The sequence below is a fragment of the Zophobas morio genome, unplaced genomic scaffold, assembly GCF_036711695.1.
Source record: "Zophobas morio isolate AGI-343-1 ecotype UQ-CSIRO unplaced genomic scaffold, CSIRO_AGI_Zmor_V1 ptg000108l, whole genome shotgun sequence".
Classification (NCBI taxonomy): Eukaryota; Metazoa; Arthropoda; class Insecta; order Coleoptera; family Tenebrionidae; genus Zophobas; species Zophobas morio.
In genome coordinates this window covers 3,761,889-3,788,773 of record NW_026972213.1, presented here as the reverse complement: position 1 = coordinate 3,788,773, position 26,885 = coordinate 3,761,889, and the positions used below count along the sequence as shown (strand labels likewise).

General features: G+C 30.8%; 4 protein-coding genes across 6 annotated transcripts in view; all 4 read left to right on the top strand.

Annotated features, from left to right (window-relative positions):
* The first annotated feature begins 6,220 nt into the window (after window positions 1–6,220).
* LOC135144764 (transmembrane reductase CYB561D2-like) lies at window positions 6,221–12,879 on the top strand. The gene is made up of 3 exons (XM_064076837.1): window positions 6,221–6,469; window positions 11,933–12,131; window positions 12,185–12,879. The coding sequence occupies exons 1-3, from the start codon at window positions 6,293–6,295 to the stop codon at window positions 12,487–12,489; spliced, it is 681 nt and encodes a 226-aa protein (XP_063932907.1). The 5' UTR covers window positions 6,221–6,292; the 3' UTR covers window positions 12,490–12,879.
* Window positions 12,880–14,908: 2,029 nt separating this feature from the next.
* LOC135144767 (transmembrane reductase CYB561D2-like) lies at window positions 14,909–16,005 on the top strand. Its single transcript, XM_064076841.1, has 3 exons — window positions 14,909–15,118; window positions 15,173–15,365; window positions 15,420–16,005. Exons 1-3 carry the CDS (start codon window positions 14,924–14,926, stop codon window positions 15,722–15,724), a joined length of 693 nt encoding a protein of 230 aa, XP_063932911.1. The 5' UTR covers window positions 14,909–14,923; the 3' UTR covers window positions 15,725–16,005.
* Window positions 16,006–19,281: 3,276 nt separating this feature from the next.
* On the top strand, window positions 19,282–20,507 carry LOC135144832 (transmembrane reductase CYB561D2-like). Its single transcript, XM_064076937.1, has 3 exons — window positions 19,282–19,734; window positions 19,788–19,983; window positions 20,050–20,507. The coding sequence occupies exons 1-3, from the start codon at window positions 19,570–19,572 to the stop codon at window positions 20,352–20,354; spliced, it is 666 nt and encodes a 221-aa protein (XP_063933007.1). The 5' UTR covers window positions 19,282–19,569; the 3' UTR covers window positions 20,355–20,507.
* A 34-nt stretch (window positions 20,508–20,541) lies between these two features.
* LOC135144831 (transmembrane reductase CYB561D2-like) overlaps window positions 20,542–26,885 on the top strand; it is a 37,945-nt gene continuing 31,601 nt past the window's right edge. The window contains exons 1-3 of one of the 3 annotated variants that reach the window (XM_064076935.1): window positions 20,633–20,790; window positions 20,848–20,916; window positions 20,981–21,036. In XM_064076935.1, coding sequence (XP_063933005.1) covers window positions 21,016–21,036 — 21 coding nt within the window. In that variant the 5' untranslated portion in view covers window positions 20,633–20,790; window positions 20,848–20,916; window positions 20,981–21,015. Of the gene's footprint in view, window positions 20,917–20,980; window positions 21,037–26,885 lie in introns of all 3 variants that reach the window. The other 2 variants (XM_064076936.1, XM_064076934.1) reach the window with 2 other exon arrangements.

Sequence of the window (26,885 nt, the reverse complement as noted above, 5' to 3'; positions counted from 1 at the left end):
ATATTTATTTGGCGTTTCTTGCCCTGTTTTATATAATGTACCTGTGCAAGAATAAGATATTCTATTTTATTCTATTCTATTCTATTTTATTCTATTCTATTCTATTTTATTCTATTCTATTCTATCCTATTCTATTCTTCTATACTGGAATTAGAGGAAAATTTCACTTGAAAATTAATTAGATGAAGAGTTCGTCTAGCAAAGGAGACTTCAATCAAGATGAGCTAGAAGCAGAATATTTTTATTGTTGAACTATTTTGAATCTAAATGGATTCGGTCTACCCAGTCCGAACATATGTCATGAAAAATGTACAGGCATAGATTATAAAAACATTTACTTGGAAACCTTGTTTGCTTAGATTTCTAGTTGTAGATTTCTTTGAAAATTAATAAAATAAACTTATCTAAAACAATAGGTAGTTTTTCGTATTTTAAACTCTATTAGATACCTAATACCGAGTGGTTCTATATTTAGAACAGCCACCTTCTTAGAATAACTTTATTATTTCATGGGTGTGCACATATGTATTATTATTTGGTAAATAAAGAAATATCATCTAATTGCTTTCTGCTGTTCGTTATTAACGTTTTATTCAAATATTATTAAAAACAATTAAGTAACTTTCTTCAACATATGGATAAACTTTTAAGTAAAAACCATCACTTTGAGAAAATATCTGTACGGCAGTTTATTGTTGAAATGCCAAAACTGCTACGATAGATTAGCTAGAACTATATATCTTCCTTATTGTTCTTTATCATTCGCCTGACAGTTAATTTGAAGTATTTCCAACGGCAGTTAGACTTTCTCCGTAACCACCTGATCCCAGTTTTCACATGATACAAAATTTTGACGGCCGCTGAACGTAGAGGCATAATGGAGAATTTTATACTCCTAATATATTACAATAGTAAAAATTTTGTGGGTTCAGTTATTACTTGTTCATTAAACCTATTTTATAATTTTATGGTTACTTGCTGCTAAATGGTCTTTTCCTCTTTTATATTTTCTGAACAACGCTGGCATAGATTTTTTTGTACAACATTTTTTATGAAAATTGTTTTTGGGAAATAAAGACAATTAAAAATTAATTAAACTGAATACACTGTCGAAACATCACTTGAGTAATAATGTGAGAAATATGCTGCACGCTGTGTAGTACGATATCAGAAAGAGAAATTCATAAGATTAACAGTTGCTTGCAAAGATAGAATATCTTTATAAAAGCGTATTATGGTTAATAAAAATGCTTATAAAAGATATACTGGACACATTGATATCAATAAGTTTAATATCAATGAACAAGAATGGCAGCTGAAAACTTTAGTGATACGTTTCTAATATTGTAAATTTCGATAGAAAATGAAGTTTTTGCAATGAAGTCATTAACCTTCTAGAGCAGGTTGGAAAGGAAAAATGATGTAGGCCACTAAAATCTCCAGTAAATTCTTTGGTTTTGGAACACATTAATGATTAAGATTTCACGTTATAAATCATGTAATATCAAGTAGTTCTACAGATATTTGTGACTTAAAAATTAAGATAATTAAAAATGTTAATGTCATAGTATGTCAGCTATTATTAGTTCATCGAAAGTATATATATAATATACCTTACGTCTTATCATTTTGTTGTACATATTTTTACAAACAATTTCTTAGTTAACCCTAGAGGGTAAAGACCACTGTTGGGGACAGATACTTTTAAAAGTATCTAGATACAGATATAGATATATGGAAGATAAAAGTATCTAGATACAGATTGTTTTCGATTTTTTCGAAATGTATCTAGATACAGATACAAAAAACAGATACTTTTTGAACTTTGGCGACTAAATAACTGAAAACATGTTTATGTATCTTTTTATGTTCCACAGGTGCAGAAGAAGGGATTGTGGTATTAAATTTAAACAATAAACATTTTACTGTAGCATAGTTATTCAAGACTGAAAAATTTTTTCTTTTTTCCTGCAAATAGGCCATCGCTTCGCTGTCTGATGTGTCGCAAATTGTGCAATATTTATTACGTATGCTTAAAAAGAATATTTTATTTGTTTTTATTCCCATACTAGTGTCAAAATTGTGTTTGAGTATATCTAATAATTATCTCCAGCATTAAAATTAATATTTCAAAAGAATACGGAAATGATTATTCTGTGCTGAAGGTCTATTTTCGGCAACCTGTTATAGATTATTATTCTTCAATATCGGCTTACGATGTTTTTATGACCAAGTCCGGTAATCGTCTATCCCGGTGCGGCAGGTATATACATTTTAGGAAGAATTGCCGGTTCCGTTTAAGGCAAAATAAGTACAATTTCTTAGAAAGGTATTTAAACCCCTTATAGGATCAAAGGCTGCCTGGGAGGCCGGAATCACCAGAGTGCAACTTTAAATTTTCAGATTTTTGTTGAAACTCATTTTATTTTAATCTCGTTTTACGATTTCTGAGAGTATATCACCATAAATTATTCTACCGAGGGTTGTAAAAATATTAATTTTATTGCCCAAGATTTACACTTAAACATAATCGGCACATTCTAGGGCAAAACGGACCTGCCCAGCCCGCCTCGCGTTAGGTCCAACAATGAAAAAGTGAAGAAATGACCCATGTGGCAACAGGAAAAGATGCTACATTTGTCTGAAAAATAAAGGTATAAAACAGTAACAAATATGCGATTTATGGGAGAGAAATGTATGTATTGAACATTCGATTAGTCGACTACAGAACTAATTTGTGCTAATTGCAAAAATTAATCATTATGTAACACGCAGTTATTATTTTCTAAAAATAATAACATATCTTAAACAAATATTTTTACTATTAAAATTACTCTTATTTAATAACACAAATACAAGCAGCGGGCCTACCGGACCCGGGTTGCTAAGGTACACAGATAAAATGCGTTGCCCCGATAAGCGTAAAACGCAGTGAATAGTGAATTGTGGTTTATGGTTTTTAAAATACCATCTTGCCATGGCTTAGATTTATTACCCCTCAGGATTATATTTAAAGATATATCAGTACTGAAGGCTATAATGTAGGAAATGATGGTATTTAAAATATGAAAATTTCCGTGACAGAATACTATTAGTGGACCTCTTACCTCTATTTTTGTTTATGTGACCAAAATCACAAACATGAAGTATCAAAAATGACTACTAGTATAACTCAACTATGTAATAACTACTGAAAAAAAAGTGAAATAAAAAAATATATCTGTATCTGCGCCATTAATTTTGTATTTAGATACAGATATTTTGTGCTCAAATTCAATTTTATCTAGATACAGATACTATACACCCAAAAATGTATCTAGATACTTTATTTAGATACAAGTATCTAGATACTGCCCAACACTGGTAAAGACTGGATCTTTATTCCTGAAGTTAACCAAGAAAATAACAAATAAATTTTGAACATGAGGGTTTTTCCCGATGAGGTAAATAAATATGGTTAGAATTTTATCTAATTTTTTGAAAATCTATAAAATGATGGTAGCACTTCTAAATTTTTGTAAAGAAAGTAGATCGTTCAAAATAAGTGAAATCGTTATTATGATAAAAAAGTGGAATTTTTTGGGTATAGTTCGAGAAACAAGTAGTTGTATAAAGTTTTAATCATTCTTAAAATTTTGCAAAATCTGACTTAACAATGTATGTAAGTATAACACGTTCACATCCTACATATCTGAAGAGGCCACTTGAGCAGAATTCTCTAATTAAATAAAACACTGGTAGCTAACGTGAGTTACATTATCTTCTTGATGATCAGTTACTGTTTGCGATAATTTAAGCGATTATATCTTTAACTTTCGATGGTTTAAACTGAATACGTTTTATTATTTTACCTACTTAACTACTATTTCAGTTATGGTTAGTTAAACAGTAATACGGAAAGTAAGTGCTGTCAAATTGATTTCCCAAGTACATATACTAAAATCTTTAAAACCCCACCTTGTGTCCATTATGAGTAATAGGTACTTCTTACTAAAATCTTTGACAAAGTTATAAGCACAGTGTGTATAACTAACTTTATGAGAACATTATTAAAATCTTTGAATCAATTTGTTTCAAAGGATAATCTCTGTTGCTATAAAATTTCTAGCAAACTAGAAACGTTTTTCTTTTTGAAAATAGTACTGCATACACTGCAGATTAATTGGAGGCATGAGATAAAAAAAAAACCGAAAAATTTGTGTTATCCATTTACAATTTTTGAAAACACTGCTTTGATTGCAGCAAATCTCAAAATCTTTTATATCTATGAACATGTCTACACTTAAAAATAATGAGTATCACTATCGATTTACATTGTCGATAAGACCAATGAGGAACTTTTTATGCATCATTTAAGCTTTTCGTAAGAACAAGATATTTACTGTTGGCTTAGACTTCATTAAAGTAAAAAAAATGATTAATTTCTGAATACTTAAATGTACTGTACAATATACATTTTTAATTTCAGAAATTCGTTCATATCTTTTAAAGATCTTCAACATTAACTTTTGTAACCAAGTTCCATACCTTCATTTGATAAAGTGAGCTTATAAAATCAGGAATAAATTAGATTTGAAATCCAAGAATGAAATATGTTAAACACGGTCAAAATAGGTCCACTTAGGTTTTAGACGTATAAAAACGATTTTGTAAAAATTTTGGCTCGTAATACCAGTCTTTCAAGATCTAGTCGAACTCTTTGTTCGTCCAATATTCTATTAGCTGTTGACAAATCCAAATTTTAGTTACACCAAAAAGAGATTTCCACTCTTAAGAAGTGGATTGTTACTTATTTTATTAACCTAGAATTTGGAGATGATCTAGCTAATTTCAAACCATATGCAAAATTATTACTCTTTAGTGAACTAATGTTCCAAACTTAAGGTATACATTTTACTTCACTTTGAAATTAATCCGACAAAAAAAAGATGCCGCCTAAGATCTAAACATTTATACAATGATTGTCAAATAAATATTTCTTCGTTACAAAAACTATTTTAGACCATAATCTACAACCGTGTCTCTAATTGATTTAAAAATCTCCAATAATAAAAAAACCTTATATGTTGAATATTTCAATAAGTACAAGTTACAAAGAAAGATTTTTTTACTAGAAATTTAAAAACACTAGTACAAGAAAAGTTACATTATTAGAATATGTATTGTTTGGTTATATTGCAGTTAAAAAACTATTATAAGATTTTGTATTGTTTTTGAAATATGTCATAAAGAACCAAAAATTTTTAAATTATTAAAATTCAAGAAATAATTCGATTTGCTATATGTTTTGCAACAGAGAATACCTAATAGTCATTTCTTCCTACATATAAGTATAAAGATTTGGTGAGCGTGCTAATATAGATATACTCAGGAGAAATGTGTATTCTATACTAGTTCTATGGTGGCCATCATTTTAATCATTTACACTTCATTACTCATAAAATAAAACGTAGATGTATACGTTCGTGGATTTTTTTAAACATACTTCTGCTATGAAATATTTAGCTAGAAATAATTTGATCATTCCACATTCTTTTTGGTAAAAAATATTTATGGACGATAGATTGATTTATTGCAGTGCAATCATCCTTCCATTAAAAGGATTAAAATCCCCTTCAACAAAAATCATTACCGCTATAAAATCAAATAAATTTTGGTTTAAACAGTCGCACGCGTCTGGAACGTGTATCTAATTGTCTCGTCGTCAACATCCCTTGTTATTTATTGTGCATCATAAAAAACATTGCTCTACGTCAGACATAATCAATTGTTCTAACGATTTTTACTATTTAATTATACTCATAGTTCGAATATGTACTTGTTTTCAAGTGTTATTAGTCCCTCTTGATATTCAAAAATACAAATATTGCATCATAATGTACATGTTGTTTCCACAGAAATGTTTTTCGGTTTTTGCCAAACACAGATATTTATTGCAAAATCAGATTTTGAGAAAATCATAAATCTTAGACTTAAGATTACACGTGAAGGTTTTACTTAAGCAATTCATTAAATTCACGGTGACAACAATATCGTAATAAAACAGACAAATAAAAAAATGTATTATGATCATTGTTTCATCTGACACCTGATTTCTTCTTTATACGAATTTTACATTAACTGAATCACGTATAGCTGATTACACAAAAAAATAATAGATAGCTGTATCAATAATAAAATTATCTATTCTGAGCTTTCAGTTTCTTGGCAATACGAATCTATATAAGGACGTGGAAGACACTTTAACCCCTAGTATAAAATATTTTGGTGTGGTTGAAAGTAAAGCAATAAAATGAAGAGCAAAACGGCGTCTGAACAAGTTTCCATTACGGAAAGGTTTATGTGGCTTTTTAATACTCTGTTTCATCAGACGTACGCTGTTGTAACTGTTTTCATATTTTGGACTATTTTTTACAACAATAAACTGGATGCACAGTTTTCCTGGCACATGATACTTTCTTCCTTGGCGGTAAGTATTTTGGTTTTTCTTTGAAAATTTTATTTTATCGTGTTAGTAAAATACCTGTTGTACAATATTAACACTAAACTAACATCTTATTTTGAAAATAACAAATTAGCAACAATTTACGTAGTCCCATGTCTTACATTGCTAAAATAGTATTTTTATTTATTTTTATGCACTTTGTTTCGTGATATTCAAATGATATTTCTTTATTGTTGTAAACTTTTTATTAATCTTAATTTAAATAAAATGAGACTAAACATACCTAAAATTTAGTTTTTTCAGTGACAAAAGGCACCAATTTTATGTTACAATTTTATAAGTGTACCAAATGAAACTTGAAAAATTCAATAAAGTTCTTACATTACTATACATTTTAACTAGTACCTAGATATCTTAAATAGTAACTAAGAATTCGTTGTACCCTGACAACAGAAGTGCTGCACTATACTGTTGCATATAATTTTTTATGAACAGATAAGATAATTTTGTAATAATTTTTTCGAAATCTCTTTGTTCTCACATTTGCCACTTTAAATCACATTGATTATTTTTTTTTTAATTTATATTTGATAAACTGACACGATAGTCATAGAAGAAGTGCAGTCTCACTCGCTGAACTACTTTTTCGGCTAGCAAGGTAGGAAATAAGTATAATTCGATAATAATTACTCTTGCATTATGTGTTCCATTTTTCTCTGTCAGAAGACAATATTTCGACCAAGACTTTTTACATCATACAAACTGTTCGTTACATTTTGAAAATCGATTCATAGAGCAAAGGTAACAGTTATCTTAAGTGTAATTAATTATGTAAACACCAATTTATTAAAGAAGAAGTAGTCGTCATATTAATATCCGTGATGTATTCTTTAGAGTTAAAGTAAGAATAAAATGAATTATTACTTTATAACTGGAATTAATTTATGCTTGAAACTGTCATTTTATAGTCTGCCATCAATCATGTTCAAGCGATTCTGAAAAAAGCTTGAACTCTGATGAATATTGGGATATATAAGTATCGACCACGTGAAAATAGGTATACTTGGACGAAAATTAATTATTAAAGAGCAAAAAATTAAATAAGTAAGAACACAGATAAATAAAATTAGATTAAAAAACAAACACTTCGCAGTTGGCGTTTTATTTGAATTTATATTTAATGCATCCTTTAGTGTTAGTTTATGATTAAATTTTCCTAAATAATGAATCAATAATAATAATAATAAATGATACAATATTTATTATAGTCTCTTCGATTCAAGTATTCAGTGACCCCGCCCCCGGTATAAATGTCAAAACTGTGAAGTTTTTTTCAGTTTCAGGCAACTAAGTAGCTTAAATTTATCGGTTAAATAACGTTATTAATTTAGCAGTTTTACAAATGAGGCCGAATAATAAACTGAACAATATTTGAGGATTTTCTTAATAATAAAATTAAAAAAAAGTTTTCTAACGATATTTACTTCTTTGTGACGGAATCACAGTCTGAGCTAATGAGTTCTTTTAACAAAATTAAAACTGGAGTTTATTATCTTATAGAACGAATTGTTCAATATTTTTCAAATCTACCTATATTTAACAAACTTTGTTCTTGAGATATCCATACCAAAATATTAGTGTAATAATTAATAACTCGAAATCAAACATATTATTATCTCCATAATAACATCGAGTATTTCGATATAAAATAGTCATTTAGTAAGCTCAGTTTAATTATTAACGAACGAAATATCGTCAAGAGTCTGTACGTACTCCTACGTAATTTGAAGAATGAATATGGAAAATTTGCAGCTTATGCGAAAACTTAATCATAACTGTCTGAAAAATAGCAACGTGAGAGTGCATCATTAAGCCGTTTGACACGTAAACACATTTTTATAAAAATTTTGTATGCAAATTTTCATACAAAGTTTCACATCGTCTCATACACAGAATAAATTGTGTACGAAAAGTGCGCAAATAAGTTCTGCGCAACCCATACTATCCAAACATCTACTCTATAAAAATAAACATGTCAGAAGAAGCCCTCAGACACAACCATGGACATTAAAACAAAATTTACAAACAAGATTATGTCAAAATTTGACTAAATGCCATCAGTCATACCGTGCTTTAGAATCAAATTACCCTAAAAAAGGCATCAACAGGGCATGCGCCGCTACAAAATTCTTATAAAAATTTTGTATATATATACAAAATATATACCGGGTGTCTGGAAAATGGCGGATTAACTCTCCGCTACGCTCTTAACAATCAACTGGGGAGTCTGGGAAAAATAGTAAAAAAATCCCTCCCACATTTTGGTGGAGTTATAATGATTTTACAATTGGTTCTTTTGCTACGTTTAACAACTAAACAACTCATTCGTTATCACAATAACTAGTAATAAAACTCTTAGTTAAGGGCGCTGCTACAGTAAAATCCACAAGAAATTCAACTATACGCATCTCCATTTATAAAATTACGTTTTTTTTCACATCTACATCATAAAGGATTTTTTTATTATATTTTAGGGACTCCCGAAACCCCCGTATATAACGTACTGAAGAGTTAATCCGCGATTTTCCAGATACCTGGAACTATATGTATAGTGGCATACAGAACTTTCATCTTGTATAAAAATTTTGTAATAAATTTGGTAACAAAAGTTTCATACAAAGTTTTATAGAACATTTTTATAAAAAATTACCATCGTGTCAAACGGCTTTTCAGAAGCTTAATTTAAGAGCCCACAGCATTGTTGGATACCTATTGTGGTAAAACTACCAGCAGTTCCTTATCAAACTTTTCATCCACATTTGTAAAAATTAAATAAAAATTGCTTTAAAAATTAACCGTAGGTTATCACTGTTATCACGCTTTCGAGATGCAAAGCACGGCACAGAATACGAGCGTCTGTGTCTTGTGTCTAAAAAGCTTGGCAGTTTCACGAATTTAGAACATACTTTCTTATAATTGTTCAATTTTGCACACTTCTATGTAGAGTCAGTTATCTTACACTTATACATAATTATAATTGTACTATACCTATATAAGCATTAAAGTGAGTCTTTTTTAATCCAAGTACAAAGTAATCGCTTTAACCTTTACCGGTCTTTGAATGAATACATATTAAAAAGTTATTAATAAAAGTATAATGCACTCAACTGAAATAATTATTTTGATAATGATTAATAATAAACAAAAATTTGCTTTGTTACGTTATTTATTTTTTATCACCTGATTTTTATTACTTTATTAAAGTAATTTAATCATTTCATATAAATATATATAAGCCAATGCAGATGTTAGTGACACCGTGATCAAAGACGTAAGCTCCAATATACCGAATTCTGTTATATAAAATATTCTTGATGTAATCACTAATTAGATCGGTGCTTTAGTGTATTTAATTCCTATTCTCTGATCAATCTTGAGTTCATCATCATCACATTTATAGTTTCCCCAGTTCTAATTCGGTTTTATGATGTGTAAAAGTTAACTTCCTTTACTACAGATTACTACTACCGCGGATAGGACAGTCATAATTCATAAATAAGGATTTAACCATGCCGTTACCCTTATACTGTGTAATAGTTAAACCCTTATTTATGAATATGACTGTCCCATCACCGGCAGTAGTAATCTATTGTTGCAGAAGTTAACTTTTATACAGTGGGGTACTATCATAAAACCGAATTAGAACTGGGGAAACTATACGCAAAATAAGCTACGCCCCTTATCAAATATGCCTTCTGTCTCATCTGACTAAAACTGTTTGATTTCATTTTCCTTTTTTCACGTCATAAGTTTTTTTTATATTTTTTAATCGAGATGTTCCCGCAGAGAGAGAGAGAGTTAAAAAAATTAACACATTCAGTTAACTACTACTTAGTTCAATTCCCGTATTAAACAACTGATTTCTCTTAACTGTACAAAATGGTACACCTTTAATTCTATTGTGTACCCTTTTGTTTTTTTTTTATGTTGTTATTCAGTTAATTTATTATTCAGTACAAAATACGATAACTATCATTCCATTACAAACGTTATCTTTTAAACTTTCAGAGAAAGCTGTGAAAATTTTCCACGATATGTCACAGACAGCAAGTATTTACCGATATATAATCACAATCCTATAGATAGAAAAGATAGAAACATACAATTTGTGGCTAATTCCACATATTTAGATTTAAGTGTTACCTATTTCGTTATGGACGTCATCTATCTTTCAAGAGTAACATCTATTTCACTTTTTGGTTTCTTGTTTATTCTTTGAAATTATAGCCCGTGAGTTATAAAATTAGTACCATAATTTGCATTTTCCTGGACCTAAAGTTACAAACGGGGATAAAAAGTATGCATGTTTCCAGCGATATTGGGAACATCTCGGGATGACGTCAGTAATTTTTCAGAGACTGAAAAGGCAAATTTTAGTATCTTATCATTTTTACGATAATCTGAAAAAACATTAAAAATTTCGAAGTAATCGATTTTGGAGATTATCTGTCTAATATAATCGTTGACAGACGAGACATATGGCAGACAAACTGAAACTAAAAGCTGCACTCTCGACCTATTATTTGTGCTATGAAAGGTCCAGACAATGTAAGATTAAAAATCCGTCAAAGCCAAAATACGATAACTATTAATCCATTACAAACATTATCTTTTAAACTTTCAGAGAAAGCTGTGAAAATTTTCCACGATATGTCACAAACAGCAAACATTTACCGATTTATAATCACAATCCTATACACAAAATAACGAAAATTTAAAACATGATGCGATAAAGATATGTAGAAAACATACAATTTGTGTCTAATTCCATATATTTAAATTTAAGTGTTACCTATTTCGTTATGGATATCACCTACCTTTCGAACGTTGCATCTATTTAACCATTCGGTTTCTTATCTATTCTTTGAAATTTTATCCTTTGGGTTATAATCTCTAACACAAAGTTAGTACCAAAATTTGCATTTTCCTGTACCTAAAGTTAAAAATAGGGATAAAAAGTGTGCAAGTTTCTAGCGATATTGATAACATTTTGGGATGACGTCAGTAATTTTTCAGGGGACGCAAAGGCAAATTTTAATATCTTATCACTTTTAGGATATTCTGAAAAAACATAAAAAATTTCGGAGTAATCAATTTCGGAGATTATCTGTCTAATATAATCGTCGACATACAGACAGACGAGACATATGGCAGACAAACTGAAACTAAAAGCTGCACTCTCGACGTATTATTTAAGCTATGAAAGATGGAGACAATATAAGATTAAAAATTCGTCAAAACCATCTATCAATAATCTGAAGAAGTAAAAATGCGAGTTCGGTGTATCATCTTTAAAGTATACCTACACTTCTAAGGCTGAAAATAATTTTAAATTCGAAAGTTAACAATGAAGTGTATTTTTTTTTTCAAACCGCCACACAATTGAGACACCCCGAAAATATAAAGTTTTACTTGTTTTACTTGCAGTACGTTCCTTTAATGGGAGAGGCTATAATTCTGTTTGCTGGTGACAATGTGTGGAGCAGAAAACTAGAACGAACTACAAAGTATTGGATTCATGGTGTCCTTCTGTTCATTAGTGCAATTTTGGTCACAGTTGGAATTGCTCTTATGATTGATGAAAAGGGAGGCTCAGAACATTTTAAGAGTATTCACGGTTGGACAGGTACGCATGCAATTGTGTGTTTTTTTTTTATTTTAACACAAGTGTAATTTTAGGATTAGTGTCTTGGATCTTCGTACTGATGTCTCAGTGTCTCGGACTATTAGCAGCCAAAGCTCAAATCTTTAGCAAACTGCTACCCCCAGTGTATATCAAATTCCTCCATAACTTTTTGGGGATATTAGGTTACGTTTTCGGAATTGTGAGCTTGTGTTATGGACTAGAAACACGATCTTTTGCCAAAGTGACATCTACAGAAGCTCGGACGGCAACGTACTCCCTCTTGGGCGTTACCACGACGTGGAGCATCCTTGCAGCTTTGAAATCTGGCTACAATCAGTTAAAAACTATTTTGTCTTAATCGTCATCGCCTCTTTTAAATTATTTTGATAAACTTGTCGATTGCCTCAATCAAACTTTATAGACGTTCCACTTAGGTATATCATGTTTATCACGGATTAGCTCACTTCACCTAAGCCGAATAACGATCTTTATTATTTTATAACAATACTCAATTGACGGAGATGAAAGGGATAAGTATATACCTGTCTAGATAGCCCCTTTTTTCGGCATAGTTATTTATTAATTACCGAGATTGTTAATTATAATTTCTTTTGATCCTGAGGCGTAACGGAAGAGACAATCATTAAGAATCTGCAGCATGTGCTTATTGTATTGTATTGATATTATCACGTTTATTTATTGGGAGATACGACTAATTTAAGTGCAATAAAGTGCTCTCGTGTCATTTTTTTTCTTCTTTGATTTGATATTTCAGACAAACAAGTGACAAACATAAGGTTACTTTTTTGACTTGACCTTTTTACCTTTTTGACATGATTTAAAATTGATAATCACGCTGTTATGTTTTGTTACAGCTATTGTTAAAATAATAGCTGCAGATATTTACCCTTTGGGATACGTTTTTTTTACGAACAGCAAATGAATAGTTATATCACACCAAGTTTGACGTATTGATTCTATATCTACGATCCATTTTTTTCCACCGCGTAAAAATTCGCGGTGATGCAGATGATCATTGCATATATGTGATTCTTTGATGGTTGATTCTACTGGACGTTATAACGTGACGGTGTAAAAATGGCAAAAAAGGAGAGTTATTATTGTAAAGTGATTTACTTAATCAGTTGTCAATGGAGATGTGATTCTGACTTCTCATTATATAGCCTCTACAGTTAAACCAGTAAAGGCTAGGATTAACTAATGACTAGGCAACTAATGTTGCGATTTTTTAATATAACAATATTTTATATCGTGTAACGCTCGGTTTTGCATGATTTTTCAAAATATTTTCAACTAAATACTTTTATACTTGTGTTAACAAACTAGTTACCATCGTGTGTACGTTGCTTAAAACTTTTTTGTACAGCGGTTTGAGATTTCGAAATTTCGTCTTACAATTATTCCTGACAGTGTGTGATAAAAAATAAGAACAGAATCTGTTGACATTAGGATAAGTATCATATTGATAATATTTATAATTTCATAATAAATTTATAGTAGATTATACACTGATTTCTAGAGTAAACGCGGAGAAAAAATTTTATATTTAAAGCTAAATTATAATTGTACATGTAAAATACTAATATTATGAGATAGGACTATTATTTAAAATTCAAATAGTAGTACACGTGAGATTATTATAGCTAGCTTAAAAAGAATGTTTGATGTAAGAAGAAAAACTTAGATTTATTTCCAATTCATCATTTAATCGTCAGAAGTTGAGCAAACGGTATTTGTCATATGAGAAAAAAAATTGCTTCATTGATAAAAAATTATAAAGTGTTTCAATACAAATGAAGAAATATTTACTTAAGTTTTAGAACAAAAAGATCTGCTTGATTTTAGATACATATTATTGTACGACTTTTTTTTAAGGGAATTTTGTTATCAGTTAAATTCCCTTTCAATTTTACATTTTTGTTTCCTCTGCTTCCAGTATTTCAGTTAAAATTGGAAAGATAGGGCGAAAAAATCTCAGTTAAATTCGTTATCGAGTAGATCAGATTCAGCATTTGACAACCACTAAGCTTCAACCGAAAGTAGAATACTTCATGAAAAATTGAAATGCTTTCTAAGAGGTGTTGATTGAAAACTACTATATGTGATACGATGTTGTGTTCAAATATATAGGAAAAGGCTACTTTAAAAAACAAAAAATAGCTGAAATATCAAATTTTCATCAATAACTTTTTTAACTTCAATTAGATAGTTTTTTTTTAATTCGTAAAATTTTAAAAATTTTGAACACACATTTTTGTCTGGTCGCACAAATTAATGCAAAATCAATTTTTTTTCACCCAGAATGAATCATTTAGTGCTAAAATTTTAAGTAACAATAGTTTATTATAGACAGATTTAATTTCTCAAGCTGAGGATTAAATAGATTTATTGTCACATTGCCAAACATACTAAGTCTGAAATTTTATCTTCTAACGGGAAATTGATTTGTTTTTAACCAAAATTAAAAAATATATATGCGCCACAAGTTAACACTAGAGCGACTAACATCATATCTATCACAATGGTTTTTCTTTATGTAAATGAGAAGTAATTCTAAGAACCATCTAGAAGCAGACATAACAGTAGCAAAGAGCAATTAAAAAATACCCATTCTCTGACAAAATAGTTCTATTTAACCTCCACTACGTGATGAAATGAAGTACGTGATTGCGATTGAAATGTAATTAAAATTTTATCTTTAAATCTACCGATATAAAAGCGGAATACAGAAATTTAAACCTTACCAGTGTGGAAATCAAGCCGACTTCAAAATGACTAACATTTCATCAAAAACTCCAAAATCAGTGCCAAAAAAAACTTCTACCTTCTACGAACGTTTGTCTTGGATTTGCAACACCATTTTTCACCAACTAGTTGCCGTTGTGGGAACTTTTATCTTGTGGACTTTATGTTACAATTTTGAAAATAAACTATCCAGATGGCACATGATTTTAACCAGTACAGCTGTAAGTAAAATACTAAAATATTCGGTATAAAGATTACCCCAAAATTTATTATAGTATATTCCTCTAATGGCCGAAGCGATTGTACTCTTCGCCAGTGACAACGTTTGGACGCAGAAGATTCCAAGAACCACACGGTACTACATCCATGGTTCTTTTCTTTTCACCAGCGCTGTTTTTGCGACGGTTGGAATTAGTTTCATGATTAGCACAAAAACAAGTCATTTTCGATCAACACACGCATGGACAGGTAACTAAATGCAACATTTTTGAAATGGTAGATTTTAAGCAAACTGTCTTTTAGGATTAGTGTCGTGGATTTTTGTTTTGTTGTCGCAGTTCCTTGGAGTGGCTTCGGCGAAATCTCAGTCTCTAAAATTTTTACTGAGACCTGTTTGGTTCAAATTTATTCATAATTTGTTCGGTATGTTGGGATATCTTTTTGGCCTCACGAGTTTGTGTTATGGACTTGAAAAGCGCACAATGGTGAATTCGGCAAGTTATGAATCTCGCTTAGCTACTACTGTTTTAATAAGTATAATAGCGGCCTGGAGTGTGATTGCTGCTTTAAAGTCAGGATACAACCAGTTAAAGGCCATTTTTAGTTAGAATTTATAAAGTATTATCTTTAAAGAGTGTTACCATAGAAATCTCATTAGAATACTAGTGTTTTAACTAGTTACTACTATATATTTTATTGTATTAAAGTGTGGTGATCTAAAATAACCAGAAAAATATATTTCGGAAGCTGTACATATTTTAATGTAGTAAATATTTATTTATAAGCTTATTATCTGACATATGCATAAATAATAACTGGAGATATTACAAATAATCCTTGTATTTATTGTAAAAAATACAGTTTTTATAAAAGGTTAATAATTTTAAAACTTACTTCAATATTGGAACGATACTTTCATATATATATATATAGATGTTTTCAGCTTCGTCTTTTTGATTTTTGATTATTAGAAATAATGGAGGTAAAGTATAACTCTATAACATACGTCTTACTGACGTTCTTATCCATTTAAGGATATTAGAACTTTAGAAGCTAAGACTGATCCATTATTTCAACTAAAACATTTTAGGTTTCACATAGTAAACTTAATTGTAGAAAGTATAGATGACAATCACAACATGCCTGCAAACAGTCTTCTGAGAAAATCATTAAGAAGAACACAGTGCAAGGATGATTTTTGGATATGGCAACCCATCTTCTACACTACTGAAGATAAATTTTAGTTCAGCAGAATCAATGTCAAATTCAGTGTTACAAATAAAGGAGTCATAAGTGCATGACAAATATGGTTATCATTAAGTTTATATTAAGGAACTTCAGTAAGTAATTATTTATTTTAATTAATTTTAAGTCTGCTAATTTTTCATAATAATTCACAGGTAATTAAATGATATAACGCAGAAATTGTCACGAAGAAATTTGGAATACTAATTTTTTAATGTAATGATACATAAAAAAAGATATAAAATTTTATGATGTCATACATTTAATAATATTAGAAAATTTCTCAAATTCTTATCTACCTATCATAAAAAAGTACATTTCTGTTTTTTTTTGCGAATGTATTCACTTTTTTTGCCAAAGCAGTAAACTCAAATCTAATCGGTCATAAACTTCCTATTGACACGTTAATTTCATTAAATCTAAATTTTTTCAGTAGTAGGTGTAGCTAAAATGAAAAAAGTAATTTTCCTTAAATAATACCAGTAGAAACATTAATGTTTTTAAACTACAATTTATGAAATATTTGTTTGGCGGAGATAATAATTATCCTGTTATACAGGGTGATTTTTTGACCTGAAACTTACATTATATTTCCCCCACGGAATGATGAAATTTTTATTCTAAATATTTTTTCGTAGAGTGCATATTTTTCGAGATATGTATTTGAAAGTTTCAGGTAAAAAAAATCACTCTGTATATATTAAGTTCTAAAATTATAAATTAAAATTTTGTTTTGGTGACTATGAAACAGGATGCAATTATTCCAAGTGCAGTAATACTGGTAAAATATGAAAATCAAAAATGACACAAGAAAAAAATAAAACCAAGAAATATTAACTTTTACGTCAAATCACTTATAAAGCCATAAAAAAGTGTAGTGACAAGGAAGTTATTAATAGCGGGTGTATAAAAGATTTTACGTATTATGGCCCAATCAGAGAGGTGGAGTTTTTACTGGAATGTTATTTTCTTAGAGCCTTTGTCTAAATAAATTTTGAGTTTGTCTACGTTTTGTAACTCTTCTGTATTATGATATTTCGTTACATTGACTTTAGGCAAGTTTTTAAAATTCACGTAACTTTTTTATGAATAAATTTTGTTACTCGTGATTTTAGATAACATTTTGATAAAAGGCAGTTTGTTGGCCGCTGCTAAATCTAGGATAACGCCTTATCCATCATGAACAATAAATAATTGATAAAATATTGAGAAATAAATAAATGAATATCTATCAATGCACTAAATTTTTTACAAACGAGTCCCTTATATAACATACAGTGCCGTTAAATGAAATATTTCAAATTATCTTCATTTTGAACTATCCTTCAACTTAAATAAAAAAATTACGAAAAAGAACCTTCTGTATTCAAGAATATAAAATATAGCTGCGTTTTAAATTAAAGATATTTATTTGATTGGGTTTGGTGCATAAAATGATCATATAAAAAATAAATACAACGAAAAATTTTTAAACGAGTTTGTTAAGGACTATTCGAATCGAAAACACAATATTTACAAGTATAATAATTTCCTAATTGAATATGTGTATGGTGGTTTTCGAGATGTATGAAGAAAAGTAGTTTGCCACTGTTTCATAAACTAAAATTTTTTATTTGTAATCCATATCGTACTAAAATAATCCTCCTCAAATTATTCACCACGAGTAAAAGCCAGCAATATGAAATTTAAAATTGTGAAAGTCCAGTAGGCTTTAATAATCTCCATTTGTTTTAATACTACGAATAATGAAAAATCACATTTGTCATTTTTGCATATTTGGTCTAATTTTTCGAATTTTATTCCAAACTTTCACTTAAGTAAAATTCTTTGATTTAATAATAATAAATGCTTCCAACACTACCGTTTACACTAAATACGACTAGGTGAAAAATCGGACAGAAATAATGTTGATAATGACAGTTAAAGTGGCTCTGTATAACTTTATGTTTCGATCTTTCAGTAGAGGAAACCATATACAGGGTTAAGTTTTTCTAGGTTATCTTATATCAAAATCCTTTTATTTAAAGTTGATATTTATTCATAATTCTGCGACATAAGCAAAAATAGATTTAACAATTACTGCATTACGCCAACATTTTGTGAGTGGTGTTCACATAATATTATTTTTTCTCTTCCCAGATTTACATTTTCGAATATCCACAATGGTGGCCTTGCCGGAAGGCCGCAGTTTCGCAGGATTTGATTGCATCTTTTATCATTACACGTAATCCTCTGTATTACATCAGGGTGACGACAATAAGTTGTGATCTCATTTGGAAAATTCCTGTGTCAAGGTTTCTCGAGATATATGTACTAAAAATTGTGCCATTTATTGATAAACCCTCTGATAATGTTATATATTAAGTAATTTGTTTTATTTATTTTGAAATTTGAGATACCATCTCTCTCAAAACGACAACTAAAACAATCTTCGAATTATTACAATTTTTGAGTTTTTTGTTTTATCACTACTTTGTTGCTTTTGCTTTTTGTAGCAATGTAGTAATAATAATTAATAATTCTCCTTCCGTCCTCTACATAATTATGAGTTTTTTATTTTTTTATTGAAATATGATTATTATTTTTTTTTTTGTAAGTTAAAATTAATGCTTCATCTTAACAGTAGTATTGATTCAAAAATGTTGTAAATATACTTAAAATGAGAATCAGATAAAACATAATAATACTCTCCAACTAATCAGAGAAGTACACAGGCGTACGATTTTTGATAAATTTGATTATTTGCCGATTCATGTCAACATAAGGTAGTCATTCACGTTTTAGTTATAACTGTATTAATCATAAAAATAAAACAAAACATCCCTATAAATGACGTCAAAAATTTTAATAAACCTACAGTTATGTGTTTACTCACGCACTACGAAGGTTTTATTGAGCAAATATTGATTACATTCCCTAATATAACTTCATTTATAACTTTCACTGCATGCATACGCTATCAACAATTAATCCACTTATCAGTAATTGATTCTACTCGTTACCTGTTAGAGTACATTAAAGGACAGAGAATGAATTAGTAAAACATGTGTATGGCGCATCTTTTCTTTGAACGCTTTGACTGACCCCATTGTTTAAAATTACGTACACATATAAAGAATTTTATCTACTTGTAAGATATATTGATAACTAGTTCGTGAAAGTAAAGATTACAAAAAAGCGAAATTGTGCGTAAGTGTTTACCGTAAAAATGACAGCCGATGGTATAAGCATAACCCAAAGACTTTCGTGGACCCTGAACATCATATTCCATCAGGCAGTAGCTGTAATCACAGTGTATATTTTGACTACAGTTTTTGCAAGTTCGGAAGTAAATTCACTAGGAACATGGCATATGGTTTTGACTCCTCTTGGGGTAAGTTACACATTCACGTTTTACTGTATGTACTTACATTGTGTTTTATTTAGATCATGTTACTCATGATGGAAAGCTTAATTTTATTCACAAAAGACAACATATATACTTTACATATGCCAAGAACTAAGAAGCATTACATTCACAGTAGCCTCCAAATTCTGAGTACAATTTTGATAACAACAGGAATAGCATTCAGAATCAAGTCTAAATCCGGACATCATTTTACCACAACACATGGTATATTAGGTAGATATTATCCACAGTCCACATTACATAGTACTGTATGTAAAATAAGACTAAAAAAATTTTTAGGTTTGTCTGCGTGGGTTTTAATTTGGTGTTCAGTATTTCTGGGAATCGCAACATCTCAGTCGCAAGTTTTGAAGAGGTTTGTCAAACCCGTTTGGATTAAGCTGTGCCATACGCTCATGGGTGTTAGTGGGTTCACGCTGGGTGTTGTTACTTTGGGTTATGGACTGAAAGAGTACTTCGGCAGGATTTCGCACGAAAAAGTTATTATTGCGGCGATCGTAACAATGGCGATTTTATACGCTTGGGCTCTCCTTGACACTGTTAAATCCATATACAATCAAATACGTAACATATTAGGTAAATAAGTATTGTTTATTACTAGTAAAGCAGGGGCGACGCTGCGTTGTTCGTTCGGAGAGTTTAGAAATAGAATTCTGCCCTTGAACTGGTGATATCGGTCGTCTTATTTTTATTTATTATTTACTTGTTTTGCATTTTAAATAAAGTGGTAAATCACAGTGCCTGTAATTTATTAACTACTTTCCATACGCAGCGGTAATTCCCCGCTTGGAGAAAGTATGACTTTTTCTTCTTACACAGTGACAGAATTATTTTAAATTTAGAGAATTAGTAGATATAACTCTTGGCTATCAAAACATCCATGCGAGGTTGTCACAGAACATGTCCCGATTACTCTTGATCTTGAACTTACAGAGAGGACGGGGAATTCCACTTTGTTCAACATATCAACTACAAGACATTTAGACATTAACGTTTTGCAGATTTTGTTCTTGTATTTAGGTTTGTTGCAATGTCTGAGATAGGATTGTTCTGTACAAATTAATGTTGTTAGTGTAGCCATGTTGGATTGCGATTGTGAATTACATTTACTGATTTTTATGCCATGTTATTCTATGTACTTCTGAGGTAAGTTTAGCTAACTCATGATTCTACTAGTCAGTTATTTACTGAACGTAATTTTTTTATACAGGGTGCCGCATCCAAGTTTGGACATGGGCAATCAACATGGAGAATACTTTTTTATATGTAAGTATTATAATATCTCCTCAGATCACTTTAAAGCTATCATTAATAAAAAGGTTTTAAAAATCATATTTTAAAATTAGCCGTCGATCTAATTTGTCGCCAAAGATTTCGCGTCACTTCGGCGATCGCGTCCTTGGATTAGCCGTGGAAAATCGAAACGTCAAAGTGAATTTAGAAATTATTCCTCGAATCGCACTTGGAAATCACAGAACAACTCAAATTGAATTAAGTTATCCAGTGTGATTGATTATTGTAGGACAAACTAAACTGAATAAATGCAGAAATTGGTCTATTTGTCGGTGCTGAAGCACATGAATTGCTTCACGAAACTCCTGGTCGTAGTGTGCGACCTCGTAACTCCGACTACATCCAGGCCGTATCCAGGAAACGGAGATGAAGCCCTTCGAACAGCTATCTCACTCAGAAATCGCTGAACAACTCAAACTGAATTATTTTCTCCAGTGTGATAATTATTATTTTTGATGATAAATTAAACGGAATAAATGCACAAATTTTACAATAGCTATTTATGTTACAAGTAAATAATGCATAGCTTTATTGGACGCGCCCCTTTATGGCCGAGCGAGCTTGCTAAAAAGGTAAGTCTAATAAAAGGCATTGTTTACGTGTGACATACATAGCTTTATGTTTCATTCAACAGAAGATTTTTTTTGCTACTCTTTCACCTCCATTTTAAAATTGTTAATAATTTTTCGTAGGCACTGCCGTTCTCGCAGTCAAATAAATTGCGTCGCAGTCCAAATTACTTTGCAGTCCAATAAATTAGTAGATTATGGACAGTTGCAAGTGTCATAAATGGCATCGTTTTAATTGAGTCAAACATAAAATACTTAGTTTATGAGATTATACTGCTGCTGTCGTCGATTTTAGTGAGTTTAGTGTTATTAAAATCCCCCAAAAAATGCTGTTCTACTGCGATTAGATGCAAAAGTGAGGGCCTGCTTGTTTTTCAAGGGTTAATTTACTCAGTAAGTATTTCGATTTTCCACGGTTAATCCGAGGACACGATCGTTGAACTGAGACGAAACCTTTCGCAACAAATCGGAGTTAGTGTTAATTTCGAAGTACGATTTTTAAAACTTTTGTACAGTAGATGCGCGCAACGTAACCATTTGAAAACAATACTGGCCAATAGCCCTCGTTTACCACCGCAAATGCATCGCTCAATAATAGATTTAAAGTGCTTTGGGGGGATATTATAATAGTATATTAAAGCATAAATGCAGAAGGCAAGCTATTCCAAAGCAAATTCAAGTTTTATAATATTTTCTCTATTTTGACCCTTATTTGCATTAATTTAGCTTTTTTACAATAAGAACTGCAAATATTTTAGCCTTGGAGATTTTTTTTTTTTGGTAAAATAGTTACCGTTGGTGTCACTGCCCATTGTCATGGTGTCCAATTTAAACAAATGAATAATTGTTTATTATCAGCGCTTATTGCAATTTTTTGGCAGAAAATGGAAAACCCCAATAAAAATTATCAAAAAAGATTGGTTCAAGAATGTTTTACTTAAATTCTATTTTTAAAACAAAGTTAAATTTTTTAGGTTATAATGTCAAGCGCAATACTATTTTTATGGGTATTTTGAAAGATGAAAATGTAGAACTAGTTGTGGAAAGTCTGAGCAGTTAATGGAGGAAAAATATACGAGTAAATGCTCCAGGGTGTACACAATAAAAAAGAAATATTTTTATTTAATGTTAAAAAAAAGTTGCATCACTCTGAACAATTTCATATAAAAATTTAAGTTAAAAATGTCCCTGGAGAAATGTTTCGTACAGAAGTGAATTCATAACCTATGTATAAAATATACTCACTGAAATAGTTCTAAATGTTACCAACACATTCTGTTTATGTTGTACCCTTTTTGCTGCCTTTATTATACAGGGTGTTATTGAAATACATGGAAAGAAAAAATCTGGTGAATGTAGGGAACCTAAGAAATCAAATGAACGTTTGTTGTTTTAGTAAAATTTTGAAAGGAAAATTTAACCCCTATCCAAACATTCATTCCTCCACTGATAAATAATGGTTACCTAGTAACTGAAAACTGCCGAGGTGTAACTACTGTTGCTATTAATTTATTGCTAGCAACAAATAAACAATGAGAATAATTAATGAACTGACAATTAAAACTTCAAAATCATAATTTAATCAACCATAAAATGAAACAAAACGTAACGTATGCAACTAGAGCAAGTTTTCAAAATGTCCACCACCATTTCGTATACACGCTTCCGCACGTCTAATCAATGATTGTTGGGTTCTAGTTATCATTTCGGGATGTGCTCTAATTTCAGCAGCTACATTTGTTATTCTGTCCCAAAGTTCCTCAACAGAATTTACTGGTGTTCGGTAAACCAACTCTTTCATGTGACCCCATAAAAAGAAGTCGGACGCATTCAAATGAAACTCCCACTCGGTAAGACAATCGTCTAATGCTTATACCTGGATCGTTTTCAACGACATTCAAAATTTCTTCTTCGGCATCAAGTGTCCGTTCTGTCCTCACTAAAACGAGGTTGAAATTTTCCATTTTCTCGTAGACGCTGAACAACGTTAGCAAATGTTTTATGATTTGGCAATCTTCGTTCGGGAAATGCTTCTTGGTATAAACGTCGAGCTTCCAAGGAGTTTCCTAAGGCTTGTCCATACATCAGAACCATGTCAGTCATTTCAGAATTAGAAAAATTCATTTTGTTGCTCCAAAAAATTGCAAAATACGTCAAAAAATGATGGGCTAATGAATGTATTGTCATGTTAACAAGCAACAATTTTACCTACTTTAAATTACTATAGTGATCAATTTTACCTTTAACATTTTTGGAATCAGTAGCGCACACGCAAATTTTAACAGATTTTCAATCAATTTTATCTCGAAAACTAAAGGATTTTTATTAGATCAATATTTGATGCATAAATTCTCTATATCATGACCAATTACCTTAAAAAAAGTTTCCATCTATTTCAAAAATACCCTGTATAGATGTTTACCATTTTTTTTACCGCTCTGAAAAAAAATCTACATGTCAATCTTTATGTGTCAAGTTACAACGTTATTATTATTATTATTAACCTATGAGATCGGGCAAAGGCTATGCCTGCTATTTCCTCGCTATCAAATGGACTTAGTGGCATTAATTTGTACGAACCTGTTTGAACCCACAGTAGTTATCAATCATATTTGATTTTGAAACTTAGAACAGAATCAAATTCTATGATGTCAGTTGGAAGCGAATTCCAACACTGAAAAAACTGTGTCCAGTATAAAATGTTACCTTGCTGTAACCGTAAGGGAAAATAAATGACTAAGAATCTTTGAGAAACCGAAATGTAAAAATTGGATCATCGCTGCGTGATTTGATAGCGGGCGCATTACCAACAATATATCTGCATATTGCGGCCGGACTCAACCAAATAGACTGTAAAGAGCAGACGAATCCCTGCGACATTCCACTCAAAATCTGCATCCAATTACTTAAAGCACCTTCAACCTTAAATTTACACCTGCATTACCATAGAAAAGCGTCAATACACTGAAAAGTGTCCCTTAATTTATATATGTTGGAGTTTTAAGAAAAGGTCACGTTTTGGCACACATTCAAAACCACAATAGATTTAACCGGAATAAACTTAGACTAATTTTTGCCACTAGGAAGCAGTTTGTTTCATGGTTTGTCGTTAAATAAAAGTCAAAAATAAAATTTTCTCAAATTAGTTTTATTAAATTTATTCAGTAACCCTCCTTAATTGTATATATTCTAAAATCTTGCAATTTGACAATGTATTTTTAAGTACTCCTAATATTTAGACTACTTTTCTTTTCCTTTAGTTTGACTAATATTTCCTGATTTTAATATTTTGGTAATACGTACGGAAAATTATTATCTCACTAGTGATCTGCCTTTCCGCGATACCTTATCCTGTGTCAATCTTACCGTTCTGTTGACGTTAATTTGTTGTTGCGACATGCCCTATTTATAGACAGTTACTGATGTTAGTTTTGTTAGCAGACATAAATTCGACCCAAATACCACCACAAATTTGGAAGATTAAAGTATTGTGAGTATTAAATCAAATATAGATACTAGGGAAATCAATAGTAGATTAGGGACAGATTACCTATACCATCATCCAAAAAATGTATTCTCATATTTCTGAAATTGGCTACACAGTTTTTCTTTTCTTGACATTATTTAACAAGCTGCAGTTGTTTTCAAAAACTATTCACCAGTTTGGTACAACATTCCACTAGCTTATCAAACAGTCTATCAGTAAAATATTTTATTATGGATACACTCACAAAAAAAACACGTCAAGCGTCTTTGCAAGAAAAAAAGAAAAAACAGTGATACTTACAATATCTCTCTCAATTCATAATACACTGCCGAGCATTGAAATCGGGCCAGACAAATCGAGCTACTATTCACACCTGACTTTGAATCAAATTTTCCACCGAACAATATTACACTTAAAGAAACTAAAAAACCTATTAGAAAGACCAGATGTTTGTCTTTAAAACAGAGTTGTGTTAATATTCGGTGTTGCCACCCCTAGCTCTAATAACCGCTCGCATTCGTCTATTCATGGACTCAATTAAGGTGAAGACAACTTCTTGCGGGATATTAGCCATTCTTCTTCAATGATTATTCTGAGCTCTCGGAGTGACCCAGGAGCCAGGATCCTATCTCTAATTCTTAGTTTAAGTTCATCCCACAGATGTTCTATAGGATTGATATCCGGGCTACATGCTGGCCAGTCCAAACACGCTATACGCTATATTTGAATAGTTGCCCTATTTTAATGCTCGCAAGTTTAGTATATCATATATCCCATGAGACAGTAACAGTAATCAGAGTGTGTACTTTGACTGCAGTTTTTGCAAATTCGGAACTATCTTCGTTAGGAACGTCGCACATATAGAGTTTTGACTCCGCTTGAGGCAAGTTACACAGTTACAGCTGTTTTATGTTTTACGGTGAATATTTTCTTTTCTTTAGTAATTGTACTAATTGTTATTTGTAAATATTAATAAACAATGGAATTTGAACATGATTCACTAGAAGCTGAGGATAGTGATGAAGCTCAGTAAGTATCAGCGTTTAATTAGTGACAATAGGTGGTAAATGACTGAGTATGAAAAGTAAGAATGATTTTTGAGGTTATTGCAACTGTCATATTTTTTAGGAAGTTGTAGAGTTCTTAAACTTATTGTTAGAATATGTATTATTACTATTCCTTCATTTATTTTATTGGACTGTTTCACAAATTTTGTACACGCTTAAGGAAATTCGTTCCATACGGGTGTCTTCCGACACCTCATGTCTTTGTTTTTTCGTATGTGTTGCCGAATTCACGTTGTATATTGTTACGGTGAGCGATGAACTGAAATAGTATATACTTTGGCAGGATTTCGCAAAAAAAGTTATTGCGACTATCCTAACAACGCAGTTAAAAGTTTCATGGTATTTTGGGGCCCGTAAAAATTTTTATATACACATAGTTTATCGAATATTTCTCATAAATTAGGGAATGGTACCACGGCCTTTCTCACGCCTACTAATAACTGGCGACACTGAAATTATCGCAGTCACAGTAAAAAAAAAACACAAGTGTGCCTCAGAAAGGATATCTAATTGGGGTTGATTGGCTGGCTGTGTTTTTTTTTTCGAGAGCGTGTAACTAAATATGCATGGATAAATATGTCAGTTTGAAAACGGACGCGAACAAACAATAAGAAAAGTTACAATTCCGCAATCGAGTGAGTGTTGGGGTGAGTGTTATAACTGACTTATCGGTTTTTGAGGATGTGGTGATGTGAGCGA